The following is a 12,003-nucleotide window of genomic DNA, read 5'->3' on the forward strand; positions in this document are numbered from 1 at the left end:
TTCTCCTGAGACATAGTGACCTCACTCAGGGCCCTGTAAATGTGGAAGCACCCGGTAACCGTGGAAACAACCTGTAGGTAACTGTCTCCTCTCTCTGTGTGTCAGGCAGGGAACCTTCTTCCTCAGCACCAAGCAATGACGCTGCTTTCCAGGCACAGATCAGAGCGGTGGTGGTGGGTCATTCATCCTGCTCATCACAGCCCACTAAACACAAAGATAACCTGCATATGGCTCCAGGCCCCAGCAGGCCCCGCTCAGCACTCCCTATGCAGAACTGCAATCTCTGCACGTTACCCACATCAATGTTTAAGCGATCCCACAAGATAGCTTTTTTAGGACTTGTTCAAATAATCATGAGGTGCTTGATGGGTAATGCACTCTGTTTAAATGGCTAGGGTACAGTGCAGAGTGAGCGGGGAGAGAGAGGGAGGGGCCAGCAGCTCAGTGCAGTAGCCAACCTGCTAGTAGACTGACTGGGCATTATGTATGCATCGCAGAGAAAGCAATCTTTGTCGAGCCTGTCCTCGATTGTTTTTAAAAGGATACTTCACTGGCCACAATCAAATTAGTAAGAACATCACTGATACGGGGTAATAACCCTAAATTGAATTTCTGCGTGGGCCAAAACGTCCCCTCTCTACAGAATCAATTGCTGTGAAGAGAAAAGGAGGACAGGGAGAGGGCATTCCTAGTTAGCAGACCTCAAAGGGTACACCAGAGATGCGGGCGTGAGCAGGATATTTACACGCTTCAGGGCCTTGCCATAATGTCTGCCGCTCTCTGACTGCCACACTAGATGTGATCTATTCAATTATGCTAATTAATTAGAATTACCTCCCAGCTCTCGTCATTAAAACTGAATCCAGGTCAGCTTGCCATTTTTGCATTTGCATGAATACAATTTCCCTTTTAACGTGGAGATGCTAAGAGCGGGCAGGTGGGCGCAAGCAGCAGCAAATGGCAGAGGCCTGGCAGGCTGGTGGCAGTGCTGACAGAACAGAGAGCATGACAACAAGCAATTAGCCAGACAGCATCCTGTTAATGCTTCTGCTTTACACTACTGGCTCTACTGCCTCTCAGCTGCTAATGCTGCTTATGGAGCCTGGATGCTAGGCCTACTTACTGTGCTGCTGCTGCTTGCCTGTTAACTTAGAGCAACCCCACTGAGAGTACTGCTACTAGTCTAGTGCATTAAAAGAACATGGAGTATACCAAACATTAGGGACACCTTGCTTCCCAATTCGTCGGGGCATGGACACTACAAGGTGTCGAAAGCGATCCACAGGGATGCTGGCCCATGTTGACTCCAATGCTTCCCACAGTTGTATCAAGTTGTCTGGATGTCCTTTGAGTGGTGGACTATTCTTGATACACACGGGAAACTGTTGAGCGTGGAAAAACCCAGCAGCGTTGCAGTTCTTGACACAACCCGGTGCGCCTGGTACCTGCTACCGTACTCCGTTCAAATGCACTTCGATTTTATGTCATGCCCATTTACCCTCTGAATGACACATACACAATCCATGTCTCAATTGTCTCGAGACTTGAAAATCCTTCTTTAACCGGTCTCCTCCCCTTCATCTACACTGATTGAAGTGGATTAAACAAGTGACATCAATAAGGGATCATACCTTTCACCTGGTCAGTTTGTCATGTACAGTTGAAGTCAGAAGTTTACATATACCTTAGCCAAATGCATTTCAAATCAGTTTTTCACAATTCCTGCCATTTAATCCTAGTAAACATTCCCTGTTTTAGGTCAGTTAGGATCACCACTTTATTTTAAGAATGTGAAATGTCAGAATAATAGTAGAAAGAATGATTTATTACAGCTTTTATTTCTTTCATCACATTCCCAGTGGGTCAGAAGTTTACATACACTCAATTAGTATTTGGTAGCATTGCCTTTAAATTGTTTAACTTGGGTCAAACGTTTTGAGTACCCTTGCACAAGCTTCACACAATAAGTTGGGTGAATTTTGGCCCATTTCTCCTGACACAGCTGGTGTAACTGAGTCAGCTTTGTAGGCCTCCTTGCTCGCACATGCTTTTTCAGTTCTGCCCAAAGATTTTCTATAGGATTGAGGTCAGGGCTTTGTGATGACCACTCTAATACCTTGACTTTGTTGTCCTTAAGCCATTTTGCTACAACTTTGTAAGTATGCTTGGGGTCATTGTCCATTTGGAAGACCCATTTGCGACCAAGCATTAACTTCCTGATTGGTGTCTTGAGATGTTGCTTCAATATATCCATATAATTTTCCTCATGATGCCATCTATTTTGTGAAGTGCACCAGTCCCTCCTGCAGCAAAGCACCCCCACAACATGATGCTGCCACCCCTGTGCTTCACGGTTGGGATGGTGTTCTTCGGCTTGCAAGCCTCCCCCTTTTTCGACCAAACAAAACGATGGTCACTATGGCCAAACAGTTCTATTTTTGTTTCATCAGACCAGAGGACATTTCTCCAAAAAGTATTATCTTAGTCCCCATGTGCAGTTGCAAAACATAGTCTGGCTTTTTTATGGCGGTTTTGGAGCAGTGGCTTCTTCCTTGCTGAGCGGCCTTTCAGGTTATGTCGATATAGGACTCGTTTTACTGTGGATATAGATACTTTTGTACCTGTTTCCTCCAGCATCTTCACAAGGTCCATTGCTGTTGTTCTGGGATTGATTCGCACTTTTCGCACCAAAGTACGTTCATCTCTAGGAGACAGAACGCTTCTCCTTCCTGAGCGGTATGACGGCTTCGTGGTCACATGGTGTTTATACTTACGTACTATTGTTTGTACAGATGAACGTGGTACCTTCAGGCGTTTGGAAGTTGCTCCCTGGGATGAACCAGACTTGTGGAGGTCTACAATTGTTTTTCTGGGGTCTTGGCTGATTCCTTTTGGTTTTCCCATGATGTCAAGTAAAGAGGCACTGAGTTTGAAGGTAGGCCTTGAAATACATCCACAGATACACCTCGAATTGACTCAAATGATGTCAATTAGCCTATCAGAAGCTTCTGAAGCCATGACATCATTTTCTGGAATTTTCCATGCTGTTTAAAGGCACAGTCAACTTGGTGTATGTAAACTTCTGACCCACTGGAATTGTGATACAGTGAATTTTAAGTGAAATATTCTGTCTGTAAACAATTGTTGGAAAAATTACTTGTGTAATGCACAAAGTAGATGTCCTAACTGACTTGCCAAAACTATAGTTTGCTAACAAGAAATTTGTGGAGTGGTTGAAAAACGAGTTTTAATGACTCCAACCTAAGTGTATGTAAACTTCCGACTTCAACTGTATACTCAGTGTATATGGATACTGAAACAAAGAAACCTGTCACCACCACAGAGTCCCTCTGCAGAAGACCTGAAACAGCTATGCTAAGCAACATTTTCTTCCTTTACGCACCAGGACAATGTTACACACCAACAGTTTAGACGGGGACTCTACCTCTGTACTCTACTAGAGGTTGTCTTGGGAGAGTGCAGCGGCAATGTGGCAGCCTCAGAGTGTAATCCTGTGTGGAGATAGGGGTATTTAATGGTGCAGCACAGGAGTGACACTGATACGGTTATTTAATGGCGGAGTAGAGGAGAGACACTGTAGAAGACAAGTGGGATTAGCAAGGGCCTATAATGCTAATCAGAGACCTACTGGAGACAACAGGCCCAGAGGACCCCAGGTCTCACACACACACATACAGACACACACACACCAGCACATACACACGTGCACACCCACTCACTACTTCCACATGACAGTTTGTCTCTTCAAAGCACATGACTTAGAGTATGAATTAAAACATGCTGTATAGGGTTACCTAATACTGTAAATCCTTAATTCAACAGTAAACTCCAGTAAGTAAAAAAAGCATAATCATATATTGTGAGGTAAAAACATTATTAACTACAACTTAAAGAGCTTCGCAGAATCAGTCCGAGACGCCTCCCTCCCTCCGTCCCAGCAGCCACCAAAGCCAGTAATTAGCAGGCCAGAGACCCATGAAGGCTGGAACTAGGCCCTAATGAAGCCCTGCTCCAAGCTCTCTCACTCTCAGAGTCTCTGTCTGACTGCTGACTCCAGCACACTGCCCTGAGCACTACAACAACCCTGCTGCCTAGTGCCCAGGCTACACCAACCACAACTCCCCCTTCTTACTGGAACATGAGAGGCTGACTCGCCCACCACACTCTCTGACTCACTGGAGAAAAACGACACTCTCTGCAAGTCTCTTCTCAGGCAGGACCTCACCCTACTAACTACCCCAGGGCCCCATTTTAGCTCTGGCTAGAGAAGGACAAACCCAACCAATTTTCCTGTCCAAATCTAACTTTCTCCTCAGTCATAACGTTCTAAATGTTCCCGTTCTGTAAAGTTTTCATTGTCTTTACTTTTTGCACTGTTAAGAATATTAGTTTGGAGAGTAAGTCTCATTTGAGCTGTTGTTTTGTCTTCCTTGTAATTTCTTTGAAGGGAATGACTAAAAACCCTGTTAAAGCGTATTGTTTAGATGACGGTGGAATTACACTTGGTGGTAGCTGTGATCTCTGGGTAATGGCGGGCCGTGGAGGGGGACAGGGGGACACCACCCACCGAGAGCTTGCACAGCAAGCAGCGTGGGCAGCAGGAGGGACAGCATGGTCTTCCTGAGGGTCTCTGTAGCGCGGGTCAGCCTCGTCAGACACAGCACTGTGGAAACAAACACAGAGACATGATCTGCTTCGCTCTGGCCCAAATAATTTAGATACAACATTTCAGACAAGAAATCATCCAAAGAAAGACAGGGGAGTGCAAACAGATACTGCTCATGTGAACTAAATCTAATGTCAACATTAAACCAGCGTGTTTGCTGTGGGAAATCCTGCAAGAGAGAAAGAGAGAGAGAAAGAGAGAGAGAGATAGAAAGAGAAATAAGAGAGAGAGAGAGATAGGAGAGTGAGAGAGAGGGAGAGAGAAAGGTGGAGAGAGAGAGAGATATTGTGACCTGTTGCCATTAGAAAGGTGCAACCAGTGAAGGACAAACGACATTGTAAATACAACCCATTTTTGTTTCACTTCTGTACTTCAACTATTTGCACATAATCTGACATTTGAAATGTCTTTATTCTTTTGGAACTTTTGTGAGAGTAATGTTTACTGTTAATTTGTGTTATTTATTTCACTTTTGTTTATTATCTACTTGACTTGCTTTGGCAATGTTAACACGTTTCCCATGCTAATAAAGCCCTTAAATTGACATTGAATTGCTAGAGAGGGAGTGATAGGGAGAGAGATAGAGAGGGAGAGAGAGTAAGAGAGAGGAGAGAGAGGAGGGGGGAAGAGAGCTAGAGAGCTGTACACAGTACAAGGCATTTATTTCAGGCCATTAGAGCTGAGTGAAGGGAACTTCCATTCTGACAGGAAACAGCCCAGTCATTCGCCTAGTGGCCTCAGGACACCCACCTGTGGGAAAACATTAGATGTAGTGAACTCTTTTGACTCCTACCACACAAAACTGTCTCCTGTCTGCCACCACTCTCTCGGTGGGAGACTGCAGAGACACTGTGTGTGTGTGTGTGTGTGTCAGGGTTTCCGTTAGCCGGTAAAGCCGGCTTTTGGACTTTTTTTTTTTTTTTTTAAAGCCCGAAAAATAAAATTGGCACCGGCTTCATCAGCACGTCACACACCACTTTGCAATGAGCTGGAGGCAGTATGCATTTTGAAAACATATAGCTACTTAATTGTTTGAAACCTGAACGTTTTACTACTTATTATGAGGCATGTTTTACCTTGCTTCAAAGTAGCCTAGGCAATTATTGTATAAAGACTTCCATATGTCATTGAAACCAGTAGCCTATTTCTCTCATGTTTTATTGGTTATCAACTTTCTTTCATCGTCCGGTAGCCAAGAGCACTTTTGCGTTGAGCCTACTGCCTTGTGCGTATTGCTGAGTTAATAATGTTAGGAAATAATAGTTTATCAACATTTTAAGCTAAACATTCTGATCTGCTGCATCAGATTCATTGCTTTTTAAAGTTGTGTTATGTCGCCTAGGCATAGCCTACTGGTTGTATCGTTCCACAACTGTCCCAGAGTCTGTTTGGGCTATTTCTTTCTGGACAAACTGACCAATAGAATAGGTCAACTTTTCTACTCTGGGGGGTAGTAGATTGACATATGCTCATAGGAAGCGCGTCCATAAGGCTGGAGGAAGCTTTCCCTAAGTAAATTGAATTGCCAAAATTATATAGGCTAATTAGCCTACTCCTGTCTATACCTAAATACATAAAATCATTCAAAATTGGTAACTAAAGCACGATTTCGCCACAGAAGATCATTAGCTTCCCCTAGCCATAAATAAGTTGTAGGTTACTTTTAAATCGCATTGCCTACAGTCGGAAGGAAAGGCATCACAGTTTGGAATGCAAATGGATATTGCTGTAAAGAGAAGACAATGAAAATACTCTAATTTGTCTTTTCATAATTTGTCTTTTCACTACTTAATAAATCCTCTTAAGGATCGGACCTTTTTTTCAATTTTCGCCGAAAATGACATACCAAAATCTCCCTGCCTGTAGCTCTGGACTTGAAGCAAGGATATGCATATTCTTGATACCATTTGAATGGAAACACTTTGAAGTTTGTGGAAATGTAAAATTATTGTTGGATAGTATAACACATTAGATCTGTTAAAAGACAATACAAACAAAAAAAACACGTGGTGTCTTTTTTTATTTTTTATTTATCATCTTTGAAATGCAAGAGAAAGGCCATAATACAATATTGCAGTTTAGGGGCAATTTATGTTTTGGCCACTAAATGGCAGCAGTGTATGTGCAAAGTTTCAGATTGATCCAGTGAAGCGTTGCAATAGTCTGCCCAAATGTGCCGAATTGGTGAATTGATACATTTTCAAGTACATAACTATAGAGAACATACAACAATTATTACAAATAAATAAAAAAATCGTCCGATTAATCGGTAGCGGCTTTTTTTGGTCCTCCAATAATCGGTATCGGCGTCGAAAAATCACAATCGGTCGACCTCTAATCCAATCTACTCATCACATTTCGAATAGTAAGCTATCTTACATAAGTTTGCATGGAATGCTTTATTATAAAGGTGCATTTTTATGGTGAAAATTTGCTTCCCCAAACTTGAAACTCATGCGCTGACTATACATAGGCTTGTGATTTGGCGGTTCGTTACTCGTGTTGTTGGCTGAGGAAAAGTAATTCTAACATCTTCAAAGTGTGCGATAGAAGGACACACGTCATTGCATCCTCGACTTGCATGTTCTGTTAAGATTAAATTCCGTAATCTAAATGTGATTTCTGTCATTCTGAGCACTGTGGATGGACGCCCTAATCAGGTTAAACATCCAATGCATATGGGCCAGGTAAATGTCTCAAATGTCCGGTAAATTAAAATGCTGCAGTTCAAATGTCCGGCGCCACGTTTTCATAACGGAAACCCTGGATTGTGTGTGTGTGTGTGTACACTACCCATGACCCACATAAAATTGGGTAAGGAAAATGAGAATAAACACTATAAAATGACAGCAGGGGCACAACAATCATGTGAATATAAACGTTTTGGGGATACTGTACATAGACGGGAGGGGTGGACACTGACCAACTAGTGAAATACTCCTATATAACCCCTGAAAGTACATGCAATATTAAAATAAAATACTAAAACTATCCAGTATACTGTAATAGCACAGACCTAAAAGACTGGATGATACTGACTATGATTAAAATAATACAGTCTACAAGAATACTGTCTACAATTGAATTATGTGTATAGTTATTATATTGCATATTGTGCCAGGAAAACAGAGATCTGTTTCCGCTCTGTTACTGTACTCCTCATTTCCCTTTGGCATACAGTATATCCTGTACTGTATTCTCCCTCAACACTCATGCCCTCTCCTGTCCGCTATTCTCTCTCCCTCCCTTCCTGAATCCTGACACAGCTAGCATACCCTACAGAGAGAGAGAGGCTGTGAGGGGAGGATAAGGACTATAATGGGTAATGCCAACTGGGGTCAACATGACGGCATGGTATCAGGTGGCTTGTGGGTAGGCTAGGCAGGCTACAACATAAGCAGACAGCACAAAAGGGAGTGGTACACTAAGAGGTATGGTTAACACAGTCTTCAGCTATGGTGACCAGATTGGTCTGTTCACAGAAATGAAAAGTAGAAGCCTCCGACACTCACGTCGGTTTGTACTGCTATAAACAACGTTACTGAGATAGAACGAAACAGATCCCCACCAAATACTCAATCATAACCAACGTAAACATAGCCTACTTCTTACAGTCAGAGAACTAAATGTGTTTGTCGTAAATTAATTACAAACAGTTTCCAACTATCCAGGTTTGTACATTGCCAAATGTTCTGAGTCACATCAACACTGCAATGGTCATCAGCTTCCTTCCTTGGCTTAGATGAAAACCTATGATGAAAGACTTTCCATGAAGTCTCCAGATGAGCTCAGCAGAAAGAAAGGATGTGGGTGGAAAGGTAACTTCCACACAAAGCTACTTCCATAATAGGACTGTCTGTCTCCATCTGGTCTGGACAGCTGTCCAGCAGGCAGCAGCAGCCAGCCTGCCCATAATTCATTTAGCATGCTAGGACTAGGGACTAGGGAGCTCGCGATCTAGAAATATTTGTCCTGCTCACTGGCTTCAAGATATTCATGGCAAGGCTGATGCATTGTATGTGTCATAACATACCCGCATGGCATGCATAGAAAACATTACGACATAGACAGATGACATACCTAAGAGTTCTTCATAGTCACAAGTCAGATTTCCTGACACATTGTTAAGTTCCTGTTTAATTCAGTTTCACATAGCTCAGCCCATATGAACTCAGATATTCTTGAGTACGATTGGTACGCAGTCAGTCGAGGCTGTCTGTGTCCCTTGTGGACAGACAGGACAGCACGAAGCGTTCCCATTGAATTACTCAACGTTATTTCCCTTCCCCCTGTCTACCTTCTCCACCAGGACTGGTAACTTTGTTCTCTCTCCCTGCACTACCCAGCTTATTTTGTCCAGCTTAATGTCAGAGGTCAGATCAAACTCATTTGACCACACCTGCAGCCTTAGACAGACATAAGGCAGGAATTATTTCAGCACACTCACGAGTACAATAATCTGTACTCTGTCTTCACTCAGATCCATTTACATGTGTTGTGGATTTATAGCTTGTGGTATCACGTACACAAATGGTATTACCTAAACGTAAGGTGTTTGCTGGAAAAGTCTGATATTGCTCGTGCTTTGCCCTCCATTTTAAGTATGAAGTATTTCTCTTGTCTTTCCCCGACGTCGGTTATAATTTCCTCTCTAGCCAGCTTAGTATCAAAGACTATCGTATCCCTCCAGGATGCTGTACCTGCCAAGAAAGCCCAGCTGCTCTTCTCTGACAGTTATATGATAGGCATCATCAGACCAGTGGTTCTGAAGCCCAGTCCTCCAATGCCGTACGGAGCTCAGAATAATAGCATAACATAAACAGCAGCTGACACCATGAAACTAACTCTACCCTCAAGGAGAAATAAAAAGCAATGCCTTATATAGAAGTTGAGACATTGAGATATGGGTCAAGAAATTATAATGGCATTGTAACCCTCGGTAAAACAACAATGGCATTACATTGGCTTGTTGAATTCACTTTTATTTGATAAAACCAAGTCCAGGGAGGCCCCCCTTCCAGCATCACCGCTAGTTATTCTGGACATTTCTAACAAGTTATAAATAGCTCTCTAAGGTCTGCAATGACTGACATGATAAGAGGAAAAGTGCTGACTGAGGAGTAAGTTGAAAGCCGGACTAAGTTCATTAAAAAGGCGTGGCCCCACAGTTTAAGAACCACTGTTCTAGAAGACCTTATCATACTTTATAATCACCCAGGTTGTTTACCCTATGTTGCCCTGGGCCTGAACATTTTTTCCCCTCCCATCTCTGTGATGGAGTAAGGCTGATATGTGTTCCAAGTTCCAACCACAGCGGTCCCAACAAATAGGAGACCACCCACTGGGCACAGATGTCAATTCAAAGTCTATTCCACGTCGCTTCAACACAATTTCATTGAAATGACGTGGAAACAAAGTTGATTCAACCTGTGTCTGCCCAGTGGGCAGTCTTTTGTCTAAAAGCAAGACAATCATGTTATTATCAAGCTTTACAGCCTATAATTAAGTTCTGAGCAGTGGATGCTCCTCAGAGGGGGAAGGGGAGGTCCATCCTACTCTGTGAATTTCAGATAAATAAAAATAGTGAAACATTAAAAAATAAACATTTTTAGATAAAACTATACTAAATATATTCAAGTTACCAAACAACTGATTAAAACACTGTTTTGCAATGAAGGTCTACAATAGCCTCAACAGCACTCTGTAGGGTAGAACCATGGTGTAGCCGGAGGACAGCTAATTTCCATCCTCCTCTGGGTACATTCACATTGACTTCATTACAAAACCTAGGAGGCTTAAAGTCCTCAACCCCTTCCATAGACTTACACAGTAATTATGACAACTTGCGGAGGATGCCCTCCAACCTATCAGAGTTCTTGCAGACATGACATGTTGTCTACTCAATCAAAGGATCAGAGAATAAATCTATTACTGAAAGCATAAGCTACTGTGGTGAGTAGGTGAGTGTGGTGAGTAGTTGACTCAAAGAGAGAGATAAAGACAATAGTTGAACAGTTTTTGAACAAATTAATTTCTTCAAAAATTAAGGAGAAGCATCAGAGAGAAAGTGAGAGATGGAAGCAAGCAGAACGAAATGGGGATAAACCTACCTGAATTTGTCCAATAAAAACTGTTGTTTGCAACTGTTTGGACTAATGGTTACACCCTAGATCAGCTAGTTGCAGGCAAGAGTGTGCAAGGCGGTATTGAATGTGTCACTGTCACCTTGATTACTCTAATTTGTCTCTCGACCTGTGCACCTACGTTATAAACTTTCATTCATAGGCTAGGTTGTAGCAACCTCACAATGGGTATAGGGAAAATGTCAGTATAACGTAGTAGCCTAAACTTATCGATGTTACATTGAGCTGATTGAATGGAAGATGAATGACAGTCATCCAGTATTCTGTAATAGAAATAAGGCCATGCTCATAAAAAATAATTGTCCTCCCTAATCTTAAACAGCAGCGACCGCCACTGGTTTGGAGTACTTATGGACAGGTATAAGTTGACTGAATGGTTGTTCCAATTTATTGTCGGGGGGTCTAGCTAAGTGCTTTGGTAAAATGTGATAAACAAAAACCGCCATTGGGACATTAACTTACTGAGACTTACATCGAAGTTACTTAACAGTGTATTTATTGTTAATGAGTTTCTTAAACGAGTCTATTGTCTTTTGTTCGAATAAGATGCAGTAGTAGCCGTATATCCAATCATGCGGCGTTTCTGCTTCATTCACTCCAGCTGTTGCTTACATCTGCAAGCAATACGAAATGTTCGCGTCTCATTCTCAAAATCAACAGAAAATCGAAACGACGCGTTATTACATGGTTACTACACCACGTCTCATGTAATTTTCTTTGACTAATGTAAATAAAAAATCATGTAAAAACTTACCATGTTTGGGGAACGCAACTTATGAATCACCAACCATCCAGCGTTAGTGATTTGTTACACAAAATCGCATATGATCTTATTCTGTTGAGTTTTGCATACCCTCTTTGGGATATCCTGACAAAATAAGCGCTAATAGTGTTCCAATGAACCCTTTTGACTTGAGAAAGTAATAGTTCGGCTACAGGAATTGAAAAACGTTACTTTCGGGAGCATTCATTCGATTCTAAGAAACCACTCCCATACGGTGCTTTGTCCAGTATGATGTCACGCGTTTGCCCCCCGACCCCCACCGCTGGGTAATGTTAACCCTTTATTTTTTATTTTATGATTTCATCTTTATTTATCCCTTTATGTTGAAGGCAAGCATACAGTGTATTAAACACATGTGGTGCTCGTCAATTTACATATTCTATCATGTT

General features: G+C 42.2%; 1 protein-coding gene across 1 annotated transcript in view; it reads right to left on the reverse strand.

The window, feature by feature from the left end:
* LOC115203013 (CD276 antigen) overlaps positions 1 to 11,826 on the reverse strand; it is a 76,834-nt gene extending 65,008 nt beyond the window's left edge. Inside the window, exons 1-2 of the mRNA XM_029767266.1 lie at positions 11,585 to 11,826; positions 4,589 to 4,684 (exon numbers count right to left, since the gene is read on the reverse strand). Of these exons, the coding sequence (XP_029623126.1) occupies positions 4,589 to 4,634 (46 nt within the window). The 5' untranslated portion in view covers positions 4,635 to 4,684; positions 11,585 to 11,826. The remainder of the gene's footprint in view (positions 1 to 4,588; positions 4,685 to 11,584) is intronic.
* Between the last annotated feature and the right edge of the window lie 177 nt (positions 11,827 to 12,003).

This window comes from Salmo trutta, chromosome 12 (genome assembly GCF_901001165.1).
Source record: "Salmo trutta chromosome 12, fSalTru1.1, whole genome shotgun sequence".
Classification (NCBI taxonomy): domain Eukaryota; kingdom Metazoa; phylum Chordata; class Actinopteri; order Salmoniformes; family Salmonidae; genus Salmo; species Salmo trutta.